The 26,177-nt window shown below is 41.0% G+C and overlaps 1 protein-coding gene across 1 annotated transcript in view; it reads right to left on the bottom strand.

Annotated features, from left to right (window-relative positions):
• Positions 1-7,751: 7,751 nt before the first annotated feature.
• LOC141259414 (major facilitator superfamily domain-containing protein 8-like) overlaps positions 7,752-26,177 on the bottom strand; it is a 61,380-nt gene continuing 42,954 nt past the window's right edge. The window contains exons 11-13 of the mRNA XM_073675353.1: positions 24,787-24,909; positions 11,729-11,859; positions 7,752-10,339 (exon numbers count right to left, since the gene is read on the bottom strand). Coding sequence (XP_073531454.1) covers positions 10,283-10,339; positions 11,729-11,859; positions 24,787-24,909 — 311 coding nt within the window. The 3' untranslated portion in view covers positions 7,752-10,282. The remainder of the gene's footprint in view (positions 10,340-11,728; positions 11,860-24,786; positions 24,910-26,177) is intronic.

Below are 26,177 nucleotides of genomic sequence, written 5' to 3'. Positions count from 1 at the left end.
CATAATGCAATATAAATCAGGGAAATGTCTGATTGTCTTCTGGCAGAATAAAGTTGGAGGCAATGATACAAAACATGCTGCCAATATCATTGAGAGAGAGAGGTGTGGAAAAATGCTGCAAAGTAAGAATGCTTTCACAACTAGTATAGTTTATATATTAGTTTTTTTAATTTTAGTAAGTGGTTAAAATATTGGTTTTAGTAGCAATGTTCTGAAAGCCATTAACTTTTTATTTATTGATCTATAGAGATGTATTAGGGCTTCTTTTTTTGTGAGATGAGCTAGTTTTTATTGGTACTATTTTGGGGTATGACTTTCTCAACTGATTTTAATCCAAGTGTAATGCAAGTGATTGTTTCCGGTCTCGCTCAATCTAGTCTAAATGTGGCCGAGAATTATGTACAGTACAGACCAAAAGTTTGGACACACCTTATCATTTAAAGATTTTTCTGTATTTTCATGACTATGAAAATTGTACATTCACACTGAAGGCATCAAAACTATGAATTAACACATGTGGAATTATATACTTAACAAAAAAGTGTGAAACAACTGAAAATATGTCTTATATTCTAGGTTCTTCAAAGTAGCCACCTTTTGCTTTGATGACTGCTTTGCACACTCTTGGCATTCTCTTGATGAGCTTCAAGAGGTAGTCACCGGAAATGGTCTTCCAACAATCTTGAAGGAGTTCCCAGAGATGCTTAGCACTTGTTGGCCCTTTTGCCTTCACTCTGCGGTCCAGCTCACCCCAAACCATCTCGATTGGGTTCAGGTCTGGTGACTGTGGAGGCCAGGTCATCTGGCGTAGCACCCCATCACTCTCCTTCTTGGTCAAATAGCCCTTACACAGCCTGGAGGTGTGTTTGGGGTCATTGTCCTTTTGAAAAATAAATGATGGTCCAACTAAACGCAAACCGGATAGAATAGCATGACGCTGCAAGATGCTGTGGTAGCCATGCTGGTTCATAATGCTTTCAATTTTGAATAAATCCCCAACAGTGTCACCAGCAAAGCACCCCCACACCATCACACCTCCTCCTCCATGCTTCACGGTGGGTACCAGGCATGTAGAGTCCATCCGTTCACCTTTTTTGCGTCGCACAAAGACACGATGGTTGGAACCAAAGATCTCAAATTTGGACTCATCAGACCAAAGCACAGATTTCCACTGGTCTAATGTCCATTCCTTGTGTTCTTTAGCCCACATTCCTTGTGTTCTTTAGTGGTTTCCTAGCAGCTATTTTACCATGAAGGCCTGCTGCACAAAGTCTCCTCTTAACAGTTGTTGAAGAGATATGTCTGCTGCTCGAACTCTGTGTGGCATTGACCTGGTCTCTAATCTGAGCTGCTGTTAACCTGCGATTTCTGAGGCTGGTGACTCGGATAAACTTATCCTCAGAAGCAGAGGTGACTCTTGGTCTTCCTTTCCTCAGGCGGTCCTCATGTAAGCCAGTTTTTTTGTAGCGCTTGATGGTTTTTGCAACTGCACTTGGGAACACTTTCAAAGTTTTCCCAATTTTTCAGACTGACTGACCTTCATTTCTTAAAGTAATGATGGCCACTCGTTTTTCTTTACTTCGCTGCTTTTTTCTTGCCATAATACAAATTCTAAAAGTCTATTCAGTAGGACTATCAGCTGTGTATCCACCTGCCTTCTGCACAACACAACTGATGGTCCTAACCCCATTTATAAGGCAAGAAATCCCACTTATTAAACCTGACAGGGCACACCTGTGAAGTGAAAACCATTTTGGGTGACTACCTTTTGAAGCTCATCAAGAGAATGCCAAGAGTGTGCAAAGCAGTCATCAAAGCAAAAGGTGGCTACTTTGAAGAACCTAGAATATAAGACATATTTTCAGTTGTTTCACACTTTTTTGTTAAGTATGTGATTCCACATGTGTTAATTCATAGTTTTGATGCTATCAGTGTGAATGTACAATTTTCATAGTCATGAAAATACAGAAAAATCTTTAAATGAGAAGGTGTGTCCAAACTTTTGGTCTGTACTGTATATTGCATACTTGCGGTCACATGACCGCTGGAGCTGGAGAATCCTCACAGGGCGCCATTCGTGCTATGTGAGGATTTACAAGTCTGCAGTCAAATAGAGTGACTGTAGACTTGTAGTTTAAAACTGAACAACCCCTTTAATATTGGCTGACGTAATCTGGAAGTAGCTTATCTGCCTGTAGAACAAATGGATCTGGCGATGGAATTTCAACCACCCAATCCTACACTAGCCATGCACTTATGATGGTCAGATGATCTCGCTGACTTTTACCTAAATTTGAATGGTTAACGTTATGTATTCATAGATATTGAATCAGAATACAGTTCAGCAAGACCTGAAATTCACAAAAATGTATTCTATTGAGGGCATCAAAATCCTAAAAAAAACATTTTCTATTAGTGATAGATTTATTCATTTGGATCCATGGACAAAAATAAATTGTTGCAATAGTTGTCACCCCAGACATCTGGAAAAATCCCTATCACGTCAATTTTTGTGGCTGAAAAAATACTAGGAGGTTGGTCCCTTGTTCGTTAGAGGTTGGTTAAACTTTCTTACTACAACAGACACCAACGTTTTATAAAGGAGAATCCCTTTTATTATGACTTATAAAGAAGAGAGTAATCGCATGCCATCCATCATAAAAAATCCACTGGCCTATTTTGTGTAACAAGTTTTGGAATTTAAATTGCCTTCTACCTTATTACATAGTCAGTCAAGAAATCAAAGGGACCATTTAGTGAGATTAAACATGTCCCAAAAGCATTGAATAGACAAACATTTTGGTTCATATATGAAAGGTTGGAAAACAAAGAGTGATATATGGAATTATGCAAGCTGTCCACTAATACTGAAGGAAAAAAAACCCAATGCAATTTTTCATCACATAATATCAACCATTTCTCTGAGCTGTATATCCTCAATTTGTGATATATCTGTGATTGTGTTCACACAATATTTGTACTGTATGTGGGCAAAACCTTAGAATTAAAAATTACTTACACACAATTCATACTAAGTGAATGTACGTGGATTGTAGATTTTCACCAACACTACCTAGAAGCAGAGATTGGGTGACTATATTGAAGGGGATTCAGATAGTATATGGCACTCTTGTAGGGTATCCAACCCGTACATATTGTAGAAATAGCAACTTGGCACTCAATAGTAAATATAGTTCTGTTTTTATTTTTGCATTCACTAAGTGGTTAAACGTTTTCTGTCTAAACTCAGACCTTCATCAGAACTAGAAAAGGGGGAAGGGGTATACAGAAACAAAAAGAGGAGTCAAACTTCGTATAAGAGAACAATTTACATACAATATGGTTCAAAATTATGTACAAGCATGTGAAGAGTCATAAGAATTATTGAATACATAACTAAATCCTCCAATAACATATTAAACACATACAGCAATAGTGGGACAAACAACATGAAGTATAAAAAAGGTATTGGCATACAAGTTAGAGTGATCGAAGTGAGGAAAAAGAATCAGGAGCTTCCCATGTGTGAAACGGAAAAGGATCCTGGTATTGTCTCCAAGTTATATACAGAGGGAATGTGGTATCTCAGAAATTGTGAAAACCTCCAGGGAGAGGAAATGGTACCTGGTAAAGAGGAGGTTAAAAAACAACAGTATCAGTGGAACAGTGGCACAGTCATTGACTCACAGTCCGGAGAGGGCAGGGAGGAGAGAGTGACACAGAGGATCAATTATATTAATATGCTACTGTCATTATCTGAATGCTTAAGCGGTGGAACTCCCAGAAAAAAGCGCACATAGAAGCAACCTGCATCGCTGAAGGAATCGCTATCCGCAGAGCGCGCCAGCAGGGATTAATGGACCTTCGTTACCAGAAGTGGTAGGTCACGTGACCGTGCCGCGTCATGCTCCCACGTGACCGTTGGGTGTATGCGGTCACAAGGATCGTCATTATGGGGCGTGTTCTCCCATTGGGGCTGAACTCTGAAGTGTTACAGACTGTGGAGGAGTACAAAGGATCTTATGGATCTGATAGGTGTAGGGGTGGTAGGTGTGGACAAATGCGATCCTTTTCCCTTTCTCTTTAGGTTTGGAATTGGGGGGTCTGACCGTAATGTCCGAGAGAGTTCTAGTAATCCCTTGATAGAAACTTGCTCTCCATCTCCTTAAGCCTAACTTGTTTGGCTTGTTCCTGGGTGCCAATTCTTTCCACCCTCTGGAACTGTGACTTTGGGATGGATTTTAGTGGCCATGGGATGAAAGCTAGAGAAGTGTAGAGGCTGTTACAATCTGTGTATTTCATGAAGAGGTCACAAAATAATTTGCCCTTCTGATTCTTGTAAACTAGTGTCCAGGAAGCTGATTTTATCCCTGGTATATTGCATAGAGGACTGAAGTTCAGGCCAGACTCTATTGATGTGCCTATCAAAGTCCTGTAGCGTCTCAAAAGGACCATCCCAAATACAGAATATATAATCTACTAGCTGTATTACCTGGCTTTGCCCGGGTTAATAACTGCTGTTAGCAAAATAGAATGTGTTAACAAAAATTTATTCTCCACACAAAAACCACAAAACAAATAGATAGAAAGTTCATTGGCTCTTGAGGAAGCAGTTCTTGTTCTCTTGTCTGCAAGTCTCGCTTCCCTCTCCTCAGAAAGTTCATTGGCCCTTGAGGAAGCAGCTCTTGTTTTCATGTCTGCAAGCCCTGCTTCCCTCTGCTCAGAAAGTTCATTGGCTCTTGAGGAAGCAGCTGCTGTTCTCATGTGTGTCAGCCTTGTTTCTCGGTCTTCACATTTTTCATTGGCCCGTAATGCAGCTTTTCTTTTCGCATCAGCTGACATTTGTGCCATGAAATTCCTTTTCTTATGAGGCATTATTGTGGTAAAAATAGTCTGTAACTGGCAGTTCCTATATCCTCTCACATAGAAGTAATGTGACTGACATCAGTCTTTCCACCAACACACCCTAACTGGCATCTTATTACCTTACACAAGCTTTGTTATACTGAGAATGTCCTTTGATGCCTATATTAACCAATCACAGCTCAGATTAATTAACTGTAGCAAAATAGAAGCTGAGCTGTGATTGGTTGCTATTGGCAGCCTGATAAATCTTTGTGAGATGAGTTTTGTGTGTGCTGAGGGTGGTATATGTGTTCAAGCACGTGGTAGTGTGTGGCGCATTTTGTGTGTGTGTTCATATCCCCGAGTGTGGTGAGCATGAGTATCCCATGTCGGGGCCCCACCTTAGCAACTGTACGGTATATACTCTTTGGCGCCATCGCTCTCATTCTTTAATTCTCCCTTGTTCACATGTGGCAGCTGTCAATTTGCCTCCAATACTTTTCCTTTCACTTTTTCCCCATTATGTAGATAGGGGCAAAATTGTTTGGTGAATTGGAACGCACGGGGTTAAAATTTCGCCTCGCAACATAGCCTATGACGCTCTCGGGGTCCAGACGTGTGACTGTGCAAAATTTTGTGGCTGTAGCTGCGACGGTGCAGATGCCAATCCCGGACATACATACATACATACACACATACATTCAGCTTTATATATTACATGTATCTACGCCAGATCGAGTGTTGTTGAAAAAAGGTAGTATAAAGTATAAAGGAGTATAGATGTGGTCCTCCTCAAAGCAGGACATGTATGCAATTGCATACGGAGGCGCCACGTTCGATCCCATGGCTGTCCATTGTGTCTGAACTCTGAACGTAAAATGTGTCCTGGAATAGGAAGAAGTTTTCCCTCAGGATCAGTTCTAGTAAATCGGAGCAGAAGTTCCTAATCCTCACATCTGTGTTTGCTTCTGTTAGTAACCGCTCAACAGCCCTGAGGCCCTTCTCGTGGGGGATCGATGTATAAAGATTACTCATGTCCCATGTCACAAGAATGGTCGATGGTGGTAATGGTTCAAGTGTTTTAATGTTTTATAGAAATTCGTTAGTGTCCAAGAGGAAGTATCTAGTTTGTTTCATCAATGGTGTCAGGATCCGCTCTAATACAATTGCTAATGGAGAGAGGATTGATTCAGTGGCGGCAACTATCGGTCTCCCTGGGGGTTAGTGTAGTCTCTTATGTATTTTAGGGAGGGTGTAGAACAGGGGTCTCAAACACGCGGCCTGCATGCGGCACCTCCGGCTGCTTCTTGCGGCCCGCAGGCACAGACCCAGTAACAACCGCGGCTCTCTCCAGCAGCCGCCGACATCAGCGCTGTAGTGCAGTGTATTGCCGCACCGAGACCGGCTCTCTGCACAGCAATACCAGTGCCAGCCGCCGGCCTATCAGAGGCCAGCAGCTGACATCTGCGTCCCAGCGCAGCGGCGTATGACGTCACTGCCATGCGCAGATGTCAGCTGCTGGCCTCTGATAGGCCAGCGGCTGGCACTGGTATTGCTGTGCAGAGAGCCGGTCTCTGCGTGGCAATACACTGCACTACAGCGCTGATGTCGGCGGCTGCTGGAGAGAGCCGCAATCGTTACGGGGTCTATGTGCCTGCGGGCCACAGGTGCAGAAAGGACGCCGAGGGAACGGAGGACAGGAGGACTTATCCCTAGAGAGTGTGGTTATTGCTTCCTTTTCCCTCATAGATAGGTTGGGAGATTAGTGTTATTCGCCCTGGTTGATTTCCCTGTTGATATAATTGATATCTTTTTCGATCAGTGAAATAAAGGTTTCCACTGGAGGGTTGTCTTTAGGGGGCATGTGCGTACTAGTTGGTTGTAGATCTCTGAGGCTGAGTTCACACGATGCGTTTTTAATGCGTTTCCGCGGCGTTTTTGCAGCTGCGTTAATGCCGCGGGAAAGCATTAAAAACGCATGGTAGAAGGGCAGCAATGTTCCCCAATTGAAATCCGCATGTGCTGTGCCCATGATGCGCTCAAAAATCCGCAGCATGTCAATTAATTTTGCGTAAATGCAGCGTTTTCGCCTCCATTGACTTGCATTAGAACGCGCCAATTCCGCAAGACTGCATTTGTACTTGCATTGTTGGCGTTCTAATGTGCGGATGGTACCCGGGTGTGGAGAAGATGAGACTCTCCTCCACACCCAGGTACCATTTAAAAAGCTGTAAAACAAGAATAAAATAAAAAATAAAGATATATTCACCTTCTGACGGCCCCCGCTCTCCTTCCCTCTGCTCGCGTGCAAGACTGAAGGACCTTCGGTGACGTCACAGTCATGTGACCGCTGGCCCTTCAGCGCAGTGTCTCGCGATATCCCGGCAGCCAGGAACGAAAGCGGCAGCACACGCCGGGGCATCAGAGGGTAAGTATAGCTTTATTTTTTTATTTTTAAACATTCTTATACGGTCACACTATATAAATCCATGCTGGTTGCATGAATTTATATAGTGTGACCTAGTTGTCAAGCACTTTCCAAGTGATTCTAAAATCGCCTGGAAAGCGCTTGTCAATCCGCATGCCGAAACGCATGTGAATCCGCATGTATTCCGCAGGAAAAATGCATGTACAATCCGCATGCGTTTTTTCTGCCAGGGAGATGCAGAAATTTTCTGCTTCATTTCTGCATCGTGTGCACATACCCTGAGTCTCTGAACCAACTCAGGTTTTGAAAAATGTGCTCGTAGCCGTAGATTTCGGTAGAACCTCTGTAGGTCCATACTCATTTCAAACAGTTCTCCGGACTGCGAGTCAATGACCGTGCCACTGTTCCACTGATACTGTTGTTTTTTAACCTCCCCTTTACCAGGTACCATTTCCTCTCCCTGGAGGTTTTCACAATTACTGAGACACCACATTCCCTCTGTATATAACTTGGAGACAATACCAGGATCCTTTTCCGTTTCACACATGGGAAGCTCCTGTTTCCTTTTCCTCACTTCAATCACACTAACTTGTATGCCAATACCTTTTTTATACTTCATGTTGTTTGTCCCACTATTGCTGTATATGTTTAATATGTTATTGGAGGATTTAGTTCTGTATTCAATACTTCTTATGACTCTTCATATGCATTTACATAACTTTGAACCATATTGTATGTAAATTGTTCTCCTATACAAAGTTTGACTCCTCTTTTTGTTTCTGTATACCCCTTCCCCCTTTTCTAGTTCTGATAAAAGTCTGAAAACACTTAACCACTTAGTGAATGCAAAAATAAAAACGGAACTTTATTTACTATTCAGTGCCAAGTTGCTTCTTCTATACTGTAGGGGATGTTATTATAAGATCTCTTGTAAAATTGTAGTTATACAGAAATTCTGTAGTTATACAGAATTTTTCTTTAATTTCTTTCAGTGATTACAAGAGATGACTACAGCTAAACATGAACATGGTGTTCACTTTTATTATACTTAACCCCTTTGACTTTGCTATTACAGCAGGAGTGCAGCTACATATTATAGCCAAGATTAGAAATACTTCCAATCCAGCCTTTTAGATGCCAAACTATGGATTGTTGAATCTGGTTATAGGAAGTTTCACCCCCAGCAATTTGCCCCCAGGTACATTTCGCCCACGCACATTTCGCCCCTGTCATTTTGCCCCCGCACATTTTGCCCCCGGAATGGGGCGAACTGGGGGCGATATGTGCGGGGGTAAAATGTGCGGGGCCAAAACATCCTGGGGGCCAAATGCTGGGGACGAAAAATCCAATTCCCGTTGAATCTAAGGCTACGCTCCCCATGATGAGTTTCTGGTGCGTTTTTGATGTTGCGGAATTTCTGCACCTATTATTTAAATTAGGTTACTTGCGTTTTTTCATTGCTTTTTTGATGCTCCTTTTTTGCGTTTTTGACACTGCATTTTTTTATATCTGTTTGGGATGGCATGCTTTAAATAAAACTGCTTTGTTTTTGACACTTCCTTCTTTTTTTGCTTTGACAAAACTTTATTGACATACTTAAATGCAGATTATGTGCATTTTTTATGTGTTTCCGCTGAGGAAGCGCACTAAAAATGCATGTGCTTTCTTTTGCTGCGGCTTTTCCACATCTAATGTAAGTCTATCATGAAAATCCGCACAGAAAACTAAGAGTACCCTCAAGAGAAATTGACATGCTCCGGATTTGAAAAACGCACCACAGGTGAGTTTACACAGTGTTAAAAAAAAAAAAAAAAGCACAGTGGGCATGAGATTTCTATAAATCCCATCCACTCTGCTGAAACTATAAGACGCTGCGTTTTTGACGCAGAAAAAACACGCTGCGCTAAAAACACATCTTGGGAACATAGCCAAAAATCTTAGACTGAGGTATGGGGCTCCATCTGTAGCCCCATTGTTTCCCAAAAAACACAATTGTGAGGGATGATGGGTTGTCTTGATAGTAGGTTTATTTAGCATGCTTTTGTGAGGTGATAATTTGCGGTAAAACCAGGTTTGTAGTCATCTTTTTGTATGGTGTGAATTTAAACTACAGATAAACTTCAGTAATGTAATTTCTTGATAATTTTAAATATTATCTTCTAATATAAGCAATGTATAAGTAGGTGCTCATACACACTGTAATATAACTGATCTGCATTGTAGTGATTCATAAATACAGCTCCTATACATTTGTAGAGGTCCAGACTGAATCCATATCTTCTGCTTACGATATATTGAAACACACCAACATTTTTTTTATATGTAAATGGGAATAATCAATCATTCTATGCTCCAGTCAATGCCATAGAAGGAAAAGATACTGCCTCATGAAGGCACCATACAGTGGCACAACAAGTCTATATTACTACGGTCTGTAATGTGGAACTGCAGGAACTTATTAAGCTATTGAAGAGGATGCTTCAGCATGCAGCTTATTACACAGCAATGCAAGCGAACCACGAGCATGGGCATCAAACATGTGCCAGACGAGGGAATTAAAGACTAAAACGAGCATATCTTAATAATGGTATTCATATTTTCATGAGATTTTTATGAAGTTCACAGCAAATTAAACAAAGATCATCAATTTTATCATGTACAATTGTGAATTAGGATATGTCTAAAGTCCTCGACCACTAGTGACTTTGCTTCACAAAGTTTATATACACTCCTTGTTACCAGAACAAGACTAGGGCTTCGTAGTTTCGCTTCTGAGTCGAGGTAAGGTAGAACTGAACCTCATTGCTTCTCTGTGAGAACTTTGCAGCTCACCTTGCAGACATGCATCACAATCTGATCATGTACCGTAATTTGCATTTTTTTCCATAGGGAAACAAAGCATTAAAGTCTTGTTGCCTTGACTTTTGGCTGACGTCACAGAAACCCTGCCCATGGTGATGAGAAGTGCAATGCTAACCAGACACAGGAACAGGCTAGTCTTCATCATTATCATTCTTCTGATGCAGCAGGTTCTACTAAGTACTTGTACGATAGGACAACCATTACCTAAGAGAGAGAAGCACAAGAGATGCAACGATAAATGTATGCGTTTCATCAGAGGAATTTCCTAAATTGTTCTTTTGGCTATGTTTTCTGCTTCTAGTCTAGAAATTTTTCACAATATATTGTAGTTGGTCTTGGATTCCACTTTTCTGACAGCTTCAGTGACTAGCAACTTTTCCTGCTTTTTGTAGTGTTCTATTGAGAGAAGTGGACAAAAAGCTAGTCGCGACGTGACCGAAACTATGCAAATTGCATACTTGTGGTCATGTCATAACCGCTCAAGCAGGCGAGAGACAGGAATCCAGATAGTGTGTAAATAGAAACTTTAACTTTTGTTGTTGCATGTTCTCCCCGTGTCTGTGTGGGTTTCCTCCGGGTTCTCCCACACTCCAAAGACATAATGGTAGGGAATGTAGATTGTGAGCTCCAATGGGGACAGCGATAATAATGTATGTAAAGCGCTGCGGAATATGTTGGCGCTATATTAAAATAAAGATTATTATTATTATAACCAGAAAGCCCCTTCAGGTTACGTTGCCACAGTATTTCTTAGATGCTGGCGCAGACGCAGAGTTTTCCCAAGTGAAGCTCCTTCAGGAAATGCCGGTGCTCATTTCCCTGAAGCAGCTTTGCTGGCGGTTTTGCCGTCATTCTTGTGACAGAGCTTTTACTCTATACTGTCAAGTATTGACAGCAGGCGGCTTCCGCTAGAATGAGCATGTCACTTATTTTAATCACTTCAGGGTTTCTGACCCCTGAATCAGTTAAAAAGACATGACATAGGATGGAACATTTACACAGCAATGTCGTTCAGACATTGCTGTGCATTTTGTTCATTTTTTGGGGCACTTTTGCTGTTTGCACATAACTAGTGTTGAGCGAGTATGTTCTATTAACCCTTTCGCCGAGTATGCTCAGGCCGAGCTCCGAGTATTTACAGCTGCTCGGTGATAAGGTTAAATCGCTCCCGTGTGCATGATTTGCAACTGTTTGACAGCTTTATTACATGTGAGGAATGTCTATTTCTTACACATTCCTCACATGTAATAAAGCTGTCAAACAGGTGCAAATCATGCACACGGGAGCGATTCAACCATATCACCGAGCAGCTGTAAATACTCGGAGCTCGGCCCGAGCGTACTCGGACAGAACATACTCGCTCAACACTACACATAACCTTAAAGTGTTGGATTTTCAGACTTTCTTCATTATGACTTGCTGGATTATATACACATATTTACACTAATAGTTGACTTACAGTCAGTGAAATTAGCTAGTAATAAAGATACTATTAAAACAAAATAAAATAAAAAATCTAAATGAAGATAAGGTGAAAGGAAAAATATAACAGTTTACTGGAACAAAATAAAATGCAATATTTTTGTTGCTTACACTGATTAAAAGAAGCAGACCCATCATAGTTCCCAGCATAATATACAAATTTTGTGTTAAACCTGCTGCCCACAGTGGTCCCAGAATTGTAGCCACACCGCCGACTGATCGTCGTAGCCCATGATTGAACCCTACAAAACAAATGACAAAATACAAAAGTGAAAAATACATGTCATTTTCAACTGAGTCCATCTTGTACAAGTACAGCCTATAAACCTATGATACATATTAGACAATATACTGTGGCATTCTGGCTCTTATAGGAGATATTTATGTAAATGAAAAATGTGTTCTTCCTAATACACACTAAAATAAAGGATATGTACCGTATATTCCGGCGTATAAGACGACCTGGTGTATAAGACGACCCCCCTACTTTCCTGTTAAAATATAGAGTTTAGGATATATTCACCGTATAAGACTACCCCTTTTCCAACGCATACCAAACACCGGTAAAAATTAAAAAAAAACAGATTTGAATTTAACATGGTCCTTTTTTAATTTAAATTCTTATGACATGCAGGTATATAGCAGGAAAACTGTCACTCATAAACATATTAAAATAGGGGGGACCCCACGTCATTTTTTGGGGGGGTCCCCCATTCTAATAGCTAGTAAAGGCTAGGTATTCAGCTGGGGGCTGATATTAGTAGCCTGGGAAGCTCCGTGGGTATTACCCCCTTCCCAGACTTCAAACATCTGCCCCAGCCGTCTGCTTAACCTCCGCTAGAGACTATAATGATGGTGGATCCCACGCCAATTTTCTTTTTAAAAAATCCTTTATTTTAACACTAAATGACAATTGAGGGGTTAATAAAGATGCAGTCCCTAAATTATTATTAATTTTGTAATTAATTTTTCCCAAAAATGTTGACGTGGGCTTCGCCATATTTTTGTGTCCAGCCAGGTACAGCAGGCAGGAACGGGCTGCCCCCAACCACCAGCTGCCTATTTGTACCTGGCCGGACACAACAATATAGGGAAGCCCTTTTTTTTTTAATTATTTCATGAAATAATTAAAAAAAAAAGACGTGGGGCTTCGCCCTATTTTTGTGTCCAGCCAGGTACAACTAGGCAGCTGGGGGCTGGAATCTGCAGCGCAGGGAGACCCAAGCTTTCTGGGCCCCCCCCCGCTGCAAATTGCAGTCCGCAGCCACCCCGGAAAATGGCGCGTTCATAGAAGCGCCATCTTCTGGCGCTGTACCCAACTCATCCAGGGCCCTGGTGCGGTGGCTCACTGGGTAATAAAGGGGTTAGGGCCAGCTTGGCATTATCAGCTGGCCCTAAGCCCGAAATTCATGGGGTCACGCCAATATTAGACATGACCACCATGAATTTCTAGTAAAGTAATTAAAAAAAACACAACACCCAGAAAAAAGTCCTTTAATTGAAATAAAGACACAATTTTTTAATGTTCTAAATTAAACCATACTTACCGTCACGCCCATTCCAGCTGAAGCCAACGATCTCCTGCAATAAAAGAAAAATAATAAACCAACATCATCCTTACCTTTCCATGGTTCCCAGGACAGCTTCAGCTCTGCTACATTCACATGACAGGCTGCACCGCAGCAGAACGCTGCCGTTCAGCTTGCCATGCGGCAGACACTGAGAAGCGCAGGCATGCTTGTGCTCCTCAGTGTCTGACTGTGACGGCATCCAGATGAGCCGAGATCATGTCCAATGAACTCGGCTCACCTCATGCACGTCACTGACAGCGTGGGAAAATTCTCCTGCTCCCCGCATGCGCAGTAGAAGTTTCCCACGCTGTCAGTGACGGACGTCCAGGAGGTGAGCGGAGTTCATTGTCGGCTCATCTGGATGCCGTCACAGTCAGACACTGAGGAGCACAAGCATGCCTGCTCTTCTCAGTGTCTGCGGGATAACAGGCTGGATGGCAGCGTTCTGCTGCGGTCCAGCCTGTCATCTCGATGTAGCAGAGCTGGAGCCGTCCTGGGAACCATGGGAAGGTAAGGATGATGTTGCTTTATTATTTTTCTTTTATTGCAGGAGATCGTTGGCTTCAGCTGGAATGGGCGTGATGGTAAGTATGGTTTAATTTAGAACAATAAAGAATTGTGTCTTTATTTCAATTAAAGGACTTTATTCTGGGTGTTTGTGTTTTTTTTAACTTTGACTATGGGGTTAGTAATGGGGGTGTCTTATAGACGCCTCTCCATTACTAACCTGGGCTTGATGTCAGCTGGCATTATAAGCTGACATCAACCCCAACCCTATTACCCCCTGCCACCGCACCAGGGCAGCGTGGAAGAGCGAGGCTAAGTGCCAGAATTGGCGCATCCTATGGATGCGCCATTTCTGGGGCGGCTGACGGCTGGTGTTTCTTGCCTGGGAGGGGGCCAATATTCATGGCTCCCTTCCTGGGCTATTAATATCAGCCCCCAGCTGTCTGCCTAGCCTTTGCTAGCTATTAAATTAGGGGGGACCCCACGTCATTTTTTTTGGGGGGTCCCCCATTTTAATAGCTAGTAAAGACTAGGTATTCAGCTGGGGGCTGATATTAGTAGCCTGGGAAGCTCCGTGGGTATTACCCCCTTCCCAGGCTTCAAACATCTGCCCCAGCCGTCTGCTTAACCTCCGCTAGAGCCTAAAATTAAGGGGAACCCCACGCCAATTTTTTTAATAATAAATCCTTTATTTTAATACTAAATGACAAGTACAGTAACCAACACTATCACTGTACTTCATATATATGTGACTGACATGTTTCTATCTATCTAATCTATGTGTGAAGCTCTATTCTGTCTGTTATAAATTGTCGGGTACAGATGCTGAATTGCCGGCCGGCTTTTTTAAAGAGATGGTGCATGAAAACACTATTATTTGTTTTAATAAATCCTTTACACTAAATGACAAGTACAGTAACCAACACTGTCACTGTACTTCTTATATATGTGACTGACATGTTTCTATCTATCTAATCTATGTGTGAAGCTCTATTCTTTCTATTCTAAATTGTCGGGTGCCGGCTTATGCCGCTGCTGAATTGCCGGCTTTTTATATATTGTCACAGAAGCGATGCGAACTTCCCTGCTCCGGACACAGCGCAGCGCTTCTGTGACAAGTGAAAGCTGTCGGCACAGAAGCCCTGCGCTGTGTCCGGAGCTGGGAATACGCAGCGATGTGTCAGTTTCAGCACAGAAGCGCTGACTGTCTGGACCTACCGCCGCCGTATTTTAACTCCCTCCACCTTATATTAACTCCGACATGGCAGGGATACGGCCACGGCAGCTTATTAACACCCCCAGAGTATCCCCGCATGTCAATTTCTGAAAGTTTAAAAGCATTACCGGCGTATAAGACGACCCCAGACTAGACAGAAGATTTTTCAGTCTTCAAAAGTCGTCTTATACGCCGGAATATACGGTAATTATTACAGAAAAAAATGCAAAACAGTGTTATTTAATATGAGAGAAGATAGTTTACCATGCCATTATCATAGAATGTTAGATTTGGAAGGGACCTCCAGGGCCGTTGTGTCCAACCCCCTGCTCAATGCAGGATTCACTAAACCATCTCAGACTGATGTCTGTCCAGCCACTGTTTGAAGACTTCCATTGAATGAGATCTCACCGTCACCACCTCTCTTGGCAGCCTGTTCCACTCATTGATCACCCTCACTGTCAAAAAGTTTTTTTATAATATCTAATCTGTATCTTCTCCCTTTCAGTTTCATTCCATTGCTTCTCATGTTTCTATGTGCAAATGAGAATAAGGATGATCCCTCTACACTGTGACAGCCCTTGAGATATTTGTAGACAGTTATTAAGTCTCCTCTTAACCTTCTTTTTTTGCAAGCTAAAAATGTCTAGCTAAAAATTAGAACACGCGGGATGTGGTGGGAACGGGCCTTTTTCGGTATGTAAATTATACGTGCAATGCTTGTTCACACTGTGGCCATTTCACAGACAAAACCAAAGAAAAAAACTAAATGAACATATACTCTGTAGTAAGCAAATAGTAATAGTACATGTAAATAACATAGGGTACTTAGTTATCACTATTTTGACTATAAAGCTTCCCATGGGCAGGTGTCTGAACAGTAGGGTCTGTATCCTGTTCTGCCCTTATCTATAGTGAGGTCGGCTGACACAAGTTGAGGTTTTAAAACTAGAGATAAAATAGGACTATCCTGATTGGGTACACCTTGTTGCGGTGGGATGGCTTTTATGCTTTTTTGATCAAAATTGTGTTATCTAAATACCGCATGTACTATTACAAGTTACGTACTACAGGGCATATGTTCATTTTATTTTTTTCTTAGGTTTTGTCTGTGGAATGGCCACACAGTGTGAGCGTGCTTCTATACACTGCACGTATAACAACTTATGCTATCTCTCATTTCTTTGGTTTTGCTTCATACATGACCATGTAGTTCCTATTCTCTGTCCTGCTTCATGGTAGAGTATACATTACCCAAGAAAGGATGTGTAAGAACTGTTCCATCTAATGGCACCAGTCAAGATTCAACTGTCTTTATGTATGACAGGCACAATGAAATGAAAACTTACTGGGAGGCTGTTTTCCTATTTCTATGTCAAACTAGCAGAGGAATAGCCAAGTGGTATAACATTGAGCTGTAATGGTCCCTCCTACTGAGTCTACTATCAGCAATCTACTACTATTTGGCTACCATTGCAAATACATTAAGGGGCTCTTTGGGCAAATTATATTGATGACACATCATCAGGATAAGTTATCAACAGCAGATGGTAGAGGTCCTTGCCACCTTGCCGCTTTACAATGTATGTGTGTATAATGGGGATTGTGATTGAATGCATCTATGTAAAAAATTAGCATATACTGTACATAGAAATTCCATAAGTTCATGCATATAAAATACAATTACAGTACAAATACAGGTTTAGCTTATACTTGTACCACCACTTCGATATTCATTATATCTTGATACATCGAGTATATAGTGATCCTTTGGTTTGTGAGGAAGCATTGTTTATCAAATAGGATATGGAAGCCATGAGGTTATACAGGAGTCTATGGAAGGCAGCAAGGTGGGTGTAAGCCACAGATTATTTTTGTCTTCACTCATGTACAGTAGAAGTGGAATCTATAAATTATAACATACTGTATAGGACTACACTGGTTGCAGCCATGTGTGAGAGCAATCGGCTAACATAGGTGTTTCGCTATATGTAAGGACAACTTGAAATATAATAGTGGAGAAAAGAAAAATCCATAGCAGTAATATGAATACACAGAGCATTCATAAAGAGATTACCATAGAAGGAATAATGGATCTTTATCTGAAGACTAAGCTTCAAGGTCCTGAAGCAGATCCTTTATCACTAATCTGTACACACAACACCTTGTTCAGTCATCTCATAACTCTTTGATGTTTTAGTATCACTTTACATTTACACTATTTACATGTTGTACTACTTAATGTTTTACAGCTATTCCACCATAAAATGTTAATATTTTCCTTGTCCTCGATAAATTCCATTTGAACAATCCACTTAGACATTTTCCTTACATAGAGTCCTTTCAGTTAAAATATCTAACACTAATTATACTTGTGACCATTAAGTCATACAGTGCAAAGACCACATATATCCTACATATATCTTCAAGCAGAAGATTGATACCATCAGATAAAGCTTTTGCCTAAAGTCCCCACAGCCCCTCCTCATATCTACACAATCCTCCTCCTCCAAAACCAACTTTTCCGTCATTACGGAAGATCAACTTTACTCCTTACTCTCCAAGTCACACCTCACCACCTGTGAACTTGACCCTATCCCGTCTCACCTCATCCCTAACCTTACTACAGTCTTCATCCCAACTCTAACCCACCTCTTCAACTTGTCACTAACAACTGGTGTCTTCCCCTCATGCTTCAAACATGCCTCGATCATACCCATTCTCAAAAAACCCTCCCTTGACCCATCCTCTCTGACTAGCTATCGCCCCATTTCACTTCTCCCCTAGGCCTCAAAACTACTCGACCAACACGTCCATTTTGAACTGTCCTCCCACCTCTCTTCTTGCTCCCTCTTTGACCGCTTACAATCTGGCTTCTGACCGCACCATTCTACTGAAACTGCATTGACTAACGTCACCAACGACCTACTAACCGTCAAATCCACGCGACACTATTCTGTCCTTCTCCTCCTGAACCTGTCATCTGCCTTTGACACAGTGGACCATTTCCTCTTACTACAGACTCTCTCATCTCTTGGTATCAAAGACTTGGCCCGATCTTGGATCTCCTCATACTTAACATTCAGTGTCTCCCACTCACACACCACCTCCTCTTCTCGCCCCCTAGCTGTTGGTGTCCCCCAAGGTTCAGTCCTAGGACCCCTGCTGTTCTCCATCTACACCTTCGGCCTGGGACAGCTCATAGGGTCCCACGGCTTTCAGTATCATCTCTATGCTGACGACATACAGATTTACCTCTTTGGACCTGATATCACCTCCTTACTAACTAGAATAACACAATGTATGTCTGCTATCTCATCCTTCTTCTCTGTTACATTTCTAAAACTTAATATGGATAAAACAGAATTCATCATCTTTCCCCCAGCTCACTCAGCCCTCCCATCTGACCTATCCATCAAAATCAATGGCTGTCCACTTTTCCCAGTCCCACAAGTTCGCTGACTCGGGGTAACCCTGGACTCTAACCTCTCCTTCAAACCACATATCCAAGCCCTTTCCACTTACTGCCGACTCAAACTCAAAAACATCTCCCGGATCCACACATTCCTCAACTACGAATCTGCAAAAACACTAGTGCATGCCCTCATAATCTCCCGCCTTGACTACTGCAACCTCCTGCTCTGTGGCCTCCCCTCTAACACGCTCGCACCCCTCCAATCTATCCTAAACTCTGCTGCCTGACTAATCCACCTGTCCCCCCGCTATTCCCTGGCCTCTCCTCTCTGTCAAACGCTTCACTGGCTCCCCATTGCCCAGAGACTTCAGTTCAAAACACTAACCATGGCATACAAAGCTATCCACAACCTGTCAACTCCATACATCTGTGACCTAGCCTCCCGGTACACACCTACACGCAACCTACGATCCTCACAAGATCTCCTGCTCTACTCCTCTCTTATCTCCTCTTCCCACAATCACATACAAGATTTCTCCCGTGCATCCCCCCTACTCTGGAACTCTCTACCCCAAAGCATCAGACTCTCATCTACCGTGGAAATCTTCAAAAGGAACCTGAAGACCCACCTCTTCCGACAAGCCTACAACCTGCAGTGACCATCGCTCCACGACCAGCTCTACCCTCACCTACTGTATCCTCACCCATCCCTCGTAGACTGTGAGCCCTCGCGGGCAGGGTCCTCTTTCCTCCTGTACCAGTTTGCCGTTGCATTTTTGTTCAACATTTTTGTAATTGTTTTTGCTATGTATACCACCTTTTTCACATGTAAAGCATCATGGAATAAATGGCGCTATAATAATAATAAATAATAATACACAAAAATGGAGTAAATAGCCAAAAGTAATAAAAAAGTACCATTAGTCAAACGGTGCGAGCGCACACCGCTGGAAAATGCAAGGAAAGTATGGTCAAGTAGAAGAGGGTATGCATCTCTAATGCCTTTTTGATACCCTTTTACTGCATACTGATGGTGTGAATATGTATTTGTGTACTCCCAACTTGCAAGAATCACCTTGCTATCCTCCTTTGTACACTTAGTACAATGCATTATTTAATATACATATATCAATTTGAATATTGTTATCATTTCTAAATTTGCACATGCATGCACCAGATTCGTCTGGTTTAACTTAACATTTGTACCGTGAGGATAACGTGTTGCTTTATGTATTGCACCTTCTATTATTTGTATGGACGGTCATCTGCCACAATATAGAACAACTTTATAGGCTATACTACACAGTCTGATGTACAGATTTGGGAAATCACTTACCTCAGTGATATGTATTATTTGACCATGACTCTTCTGATTGGTCAATAGTAGGTATTGTTTGAGGCAGTTACATAGCTGTTACATACACCCTTTGGGTGACCAGTACGTGAGTGCATGGCTCTGCTTGTATATCCATTTTTATTGTTTTTTAATTCATTACATATGTTATGCATGTTGTATATTTAACCCCTTAGGGACCCTGGGATTTTCCATTTTTGCATTTTCGTTTTTTGCTCCCTTTGTTCCCAAAGCCATAGCGTTTTTATTTTTTTGGTCAATATGGCCGTGTGAGGGCTTATTTTTTGCGGGACGAGTTGTACTTTTGAACGACATTACTGGTTTTACCATATCGTGTACGGGAAAACGGGAAAAAAATTCCAAGTGCAGTGAAATTACAAAAAAAGTGCAATACCACAGATATTTTTTTTACCACGTTCACTGAATGCTAAAACTGACCATCCATTATTATTCCCCATGTCATTACAAGTTTGTAGATACCAAACATGTATAGGTTCTTTTTTATTTAAGTGTTGAAAAAAAAAAATAAAGTTTACTAAAAAAAAAATGGCGCCATTTTCCAAGACCCGTAGCGTCTCCATTTTTCGGGATCTGGGGTCGGGTGAGGGCTTATTTTTTGCACGCCGAGCTGAAGTTTTTATTGATACCATTTTGGGGTAGATCTGATGTTTTGATCGCCCGTTATTGCATTTTATTGCAATGTTGCGGCGACCAAAAAACGTAATTCTGACGTTTAGAATTTTTTTCTCGTTACGCCGTTTACCGTTTAGATTAATTCTTTTTTTATATTGATAGATCGGGCGATTCTGAACGCGGGGATACCAAATATGTGTATGTGGGTTTTTTTTTTATTATTTTATTTTGAATGGGGCGAAAGGGGGGTGATTTAAACTTTTATATTTTTTAAATTTTTTTAAAAACATTTTTCCTTTTTTTTTTTTTTTTTACACTTTTTGCTTGCTTCTATAGTCTTGAGACTAGAAGCAGCAACTGTCTGATCGCCTCTGCTACACAGAAGTGATCAGTAGATCACCTCTATGTAGCAGAAATGCTCCTGTGCTATGAGCGCCGACCACTAGGTGGCGCTCATAGCGATCAGTACATGACAACCACTGGGGTCTGCTGCAGACCCAGGGTTGTCATGCCCACCCATTAGTGACCCGCGATCACGTGACGGGGTCACCGATGTGCAGGGTAAGTGACGTGCTTCCGACGCGGCCCTGTTAAATGCCGCTGTTAGAGATTGACAGCGGCATTTAACTGGTCAACAGCCGCGGGTGGATCGCGATTCTACCCGCGGCTGTTGCGGGCACATGTCAGCTGTATAAATCAGCTGATATGTGCCCAATTCAGTGCGGGCTCATTGCCGGAGCCCTCACTGAACTGGGGGTGATAGCATGGGGCGTACTATTACGCCCCAGGCTTTAAAGGGGTTAATAAAATGGTACTTTTTATTACTTTTGGCTATTTACTCAGTTTTTGAGTAGGATATATATCTAATTGTGGAGTGCCTTTATATTTACCCAATTTGATAGGTTTTCTTAGTGCAAAGACCACGTACTGTATAATATGAAGATCGTCCCCCTCAGGGAAGCCAAACCACAAAAGCACTTCCATAAAACTCCACTGAAGTTTTTTGCGCAGTATTTCTTTCTTGTAATTATAAGGCTTTTAGAAAAGTAAACCAAGTAAAATACCTTATAACTAAAACATTTATTTTTTTTAAGAATTGCTTATACATAGTCAACTGTGGAAAATCCACCACCAAATAAAATTACACTCCCCGATGCACACTTGTGTTCACACCCCAGGACCATTTGAGAACGCTCCATATGAGCTATAAGTAGACTTTAGCACTCACAATGGGGACTTAAAACCCACGACTGAAAGATTACCTGGCCAATTTTAGGTAATTTATACAGGTACAAAAGGTTTATTGTTTTACTCCAATGGATAATGCCACGGTTTCCATAAATATACAAATATACTAGAGGAGAACCTTGGATCTAAACTTCATCAAACATTGGGGAACAGCCGCTACTCTGTGTAATGGCCTATAAGGTAAAACTGGACATTGACCGCAAAATAAAATGCCATGGTACTCAAGTGTTCTAGCAGATACTCTTTTTATGGACTAATTATGAATAAAAGTCTCAGTTTCTTTAGGCAGAAGAAAACTGAACATAGTACGTATAATAAAAACATTCATTGATAATTTGGATTTTCCAAAGACTTTGATAAAATATCTTGAAGTATGCGGAAACTGAGGTGATTTATTGTGAGGAAAAGCAAAATGTTCACCAACCTCTTCAAAAAAGGTGATCCGACATGTGCACACACCACCTATCAGCTTACACACAGGACTTTGCAAGTCACTTAGCAATATCCAAGAGGATCCCAATCAATCAGGACTATCTAACACAAATATGTTGCATAATTGTCATAAAGGCCATTAACATATGTATGTAATTATGAAATAAATGCTAATCTAAGAGCAAGATTTGGGTCACACAAATACAAAATGCCATATACCAATGACCCTTCAAAGACATACTAATAGTGAAGTTAGATTGTGAGCCCCATTGGGGACAGTGATGATGTTTGCAAAGCGATGCAGAATTACTGGAGCTATAGAAGGGAGTAAAATAATAATAAATATGCTGACCACAGTGCTGCCATGATGTTGGTCTTCATAACTATGCACGTGTCGCCATCTGTAAACCTTTTTTTTTTTTTTTTCTATTATTATTTTCTTGTGACATGCATGCGCTGTTCTCGGCAGCTCCGTTTTGAGTGCGGGCACAAGACTTACTACCTCGGACATGTATTATGTTCTGTTTTCATTTTAGGTGCATGACATGTTATCCAAGACATACCAATGGACCGGCTACCTGATATAGTTTCGCAACTTGTGCAGCAAATCTGCCTATGGTGCCAACACCACAAAAGGACCATGGCAGCACTGTGATCAGGGTATGTTTGTGATTATATATGGAACCGGATGCTCCAACGGAGAACAGCGGATATGGGACCAATGTGTGTCAGCTGTGCACCCTATTATAGATTTAGGACATCTGTGAAATAAGATTACGAATACTGACATTAGCAATGAAGACAGGGGCTATGTGATCAGGGTATTTACGTTAGTGGCTGTTATATGGCATTTAGTATTTGCACATATATTAGCATGTATAATATATTTATATGCAAATAAGCTTCAGGAATATGCAGCATATCTGATTAACATAGTCCTGTTTGCTTAAGATCCTTTATATACAAGGATTGTGGGTATTGTTTAACCACTTAAGGCTCGAGCCACCTTGTACGTTAATGACCGAGTCTCATTTTTAAAAAATCTGACCAGTGTCACTTTATGTGATCACAACTCTGGAACACTTCAACGTATCCCATGATCCAGAGAATGTTTTTTCGTGACTTGTTATACTTCATGTTAGTGGTAAGTTTTGATCGATATAATTTGCGTTTATTTATGAAAATATCGAAAATTTGACAAAAACAAAAATAGAAAATTTCGCAATTTTTAAACTTTTAATTTTTCTACTCTTAAATCATACAGGTATACCATACAAAATAGATAATAAATAACATTTACCACATGTCTACTTTAGATTAGCATACTTTTTAAAACAATTTTTGTTGTTAGGAAGTTAGAAGGGTTAAAAGTTTATCAGAAATTTTTTTGAAATATTTATAGCCAGAACTGTTTATTTCTTCCATAATAACTCTGCTTTTCATCACCTGTCTTACCCATTGCATTTTTTTTTCTCTAGTGTGTCTTATTGTGTATAAATATGTGACTCTTCAGATTTTGTGTTATACTATGCCTGATGAAGAGACCCGAGTAGTCTCGAAAGCTTGCAATTTGTTACCATCTTTTCAGTTAGCCATTAAAAGGTATCAACCACTGAGGACTCTCAAATCTAAATATATTTCAGAAATTTGTAAATTTTTCCAACAAAATTTACAAAACCTAATTTTTTTTTTTTTTTTTTTTTTTAACTACAACAGCACATTTGAAGTGCCTTTCAGGGGCTATATGACAGAAAATACCCCAAAGTGACACCATTTTAGAAACTGCACCCCTAAAAACAATATTCAAGAATATTAAATAGAGATGAGCGTACCCGAACTGTAAAGTTCGGGGTTTGTACCGAACACCTAGTGTCCGGTGCCAAACATGGACTTCTCCGGGAAGTTTGGAGTGAGAGAGACATTTTCTAGCTCCAAAGTTCGGGTCCCTATTGATTTCTATGGGTTTCGGGTTCAAGTACAGTTCTAGTATCCAAACCGAACTTTGGACTTAAGTTTTGTCACACCCGACCTTCCACGGGACCGCTCATCCCCAATATTAACCCACAATATGGAAGGAAAAAAATAAAATTTTTATTTTTTTCCCACAAAAATGATGCTTTAACCCCAAATTTTTCATTTTCACAAGGGTAACAGGAGAAAATGGACCATATAATTTGTTGTGCAATTTCTCCTGAGTACGCTGATACCCCGTAGCAGGGCTCAGAAGAGGGCAAAATTGGCTGGAATAGATAGCGGACGCTATGTTGCACTTGCAGAGCCCTTGATGTGCCTAAACAGTGGAAATCCCCCACAAGTGATTCCATTTTGGAAAACACACCCCTCAAGGAATTTATCTACTGGTGTGGTGAGCATCTTGAACTCACAGGTGCTTTACAGAATTTTAAAACAATGGAAAGTGAAAATTAAAAATTATGTTTGCGAGGCTGCACCCTCTAGTCAGCTACGCCCACTGGCTTGGCTGCATCACTGGTCAGGGCGCAGCCTTGCTCAACTGACACCCGCTCATGACATACTATAACAGTCATTGGACGTTAAGGTATTAATGCAGGTGACAAAGGCTGATACGTTGTGCATGTATATGTCGGGTCTCAAATAAATACATTACCTTTTTTGAAGGTGCCACTGAATGTTTTGCCTTTTATCTGATATGCATATATCTGGGTGATCACTTGAATTGATTGACCATTGCAATTGGTCACAAGATTGACCACTGCCTGGTGCGGTCTTAGCCTTTGCATTTTTTTTCATTGTGAGAATTCAGTGCTAACTTACCTTGAGTTTTTTCAGCAGTTACTTTTGAGAATAAAGAAACCTGTGACACGGATACAAAGGGCAGTCCAAGTACTTGGAGAAAAACGCCAATCACAAATTCTGCCAGGAGAAAGCCATAACTTCCTGTAACAAACAGCAGCAGAACAGAAATGAGGGGTCTAGGAAACAGAACCCCAAAAGCAGTATTATGGATCGTTCACACTACCGTATTTTCGGTCTATAGATTTAAAACATAACATTCCAAATACCAGCAGTTGCCACTTAAGGAGGCAAGATCCTATCTCAATATGTACTAGGTGTAATAATATTAGTAATTACCGTCACTTAGAAATGTAGTATAGTTGTTCTTATTTGCTATGTGGCTTTCCCCATGCAGGGCATTGCAGTAGCTTAGGTAGTCATGGTTACGACCACTTATATAGTCACAGTTAGCTGTTACTGATCGTATCCATAGATACCTAAGCTAGTGCAATGCCCTGCATGGGGTAAGTGATCTTGGAGATAGGAATACCCGTTGAACAGAATTTACTATACACCAAGTTTTTATTGAGATTAAAGGTGTTCTCTGGAAAAAAAAAAAAAATAATAATAATATAAATATATATATATATATATATATATACATATATATATACATATATACACACACACATTATATATACATACACACACAGTACAGACCAAAAGTTTGGACACACCTCATTTAAAGATTTTTCTGTATTTTCATGACTATGAAAATTATACATTCACACTGAAGGCATCAAAACTATGAATTAACACATATGGAATTATATACTTAACAAAAAAGTGTGAAACAACTGAAAATAGGTCTTATATTCTAGGTTCTTCAAAGTAGCCACCTTTTGCTTTGATGACTGCTTTGCACACTCTTGGCATTCTCTTGATGAGCTTCAAGAGGTAGTCACCGGAAATAGTTTTCACTTCACAGGTGTGCCCTGTCAGGTTTAATAAGTGGGATTTCTTGCCTAATAAATGGGGTTGGGACCATCAGTTGTCTGGTGGCTACACAGCTGATAGTCCTACTGAACAGACTGTTAGAATTAGTATTATGGCAAGAAAAAAGCAGCTAAGTAAAGAAAAACGAGTGGCCATCATTACTTTAAGAAATGAAGGTCAGTCAGTCCGAAAAATTGGGAAAACTTTGAAAGTGTCCCCAAGTGCAGTTGCAAAAACCATCAAGCGCTACAAAGAAACTGGCTCACATGAGGACTGCCCCAGGAAAGGAAGACCAAGAGTCACCTCTGCTTCTGAGGATAAGTTTATCCGAGTCAACAGCCTCAGAAGTCGCAGGTTAAAAGCAGCTCAGATTAGAGACCAGGTCAATGCCACACAGAGTTCTAGCAGCAGACACATCTCTACAACAACTGTTA

This window comes from Phyllobates terribilis, unplaced genomic scaffold (assembly GCF_046119375.1).
Source record: "Phyllobates terribilis strain yellow unplaced genomic scaffold, ASM4611937v1 Scaffold_3__8_contigs__length_932513732, whole genome shotgun sequence".
Taxonomy (NCBI): Eukaryota; Metazoa; Chordata; class Amphibia; order Anura; family Dendrobatidae; genus Phyllobates; species Phyllobates terribilis.
The sequence above is the reverse complement of the archived record's forward strand: the minus strand, read 5'-3'. Positions and strand labels throughout refer to the sequence as shown.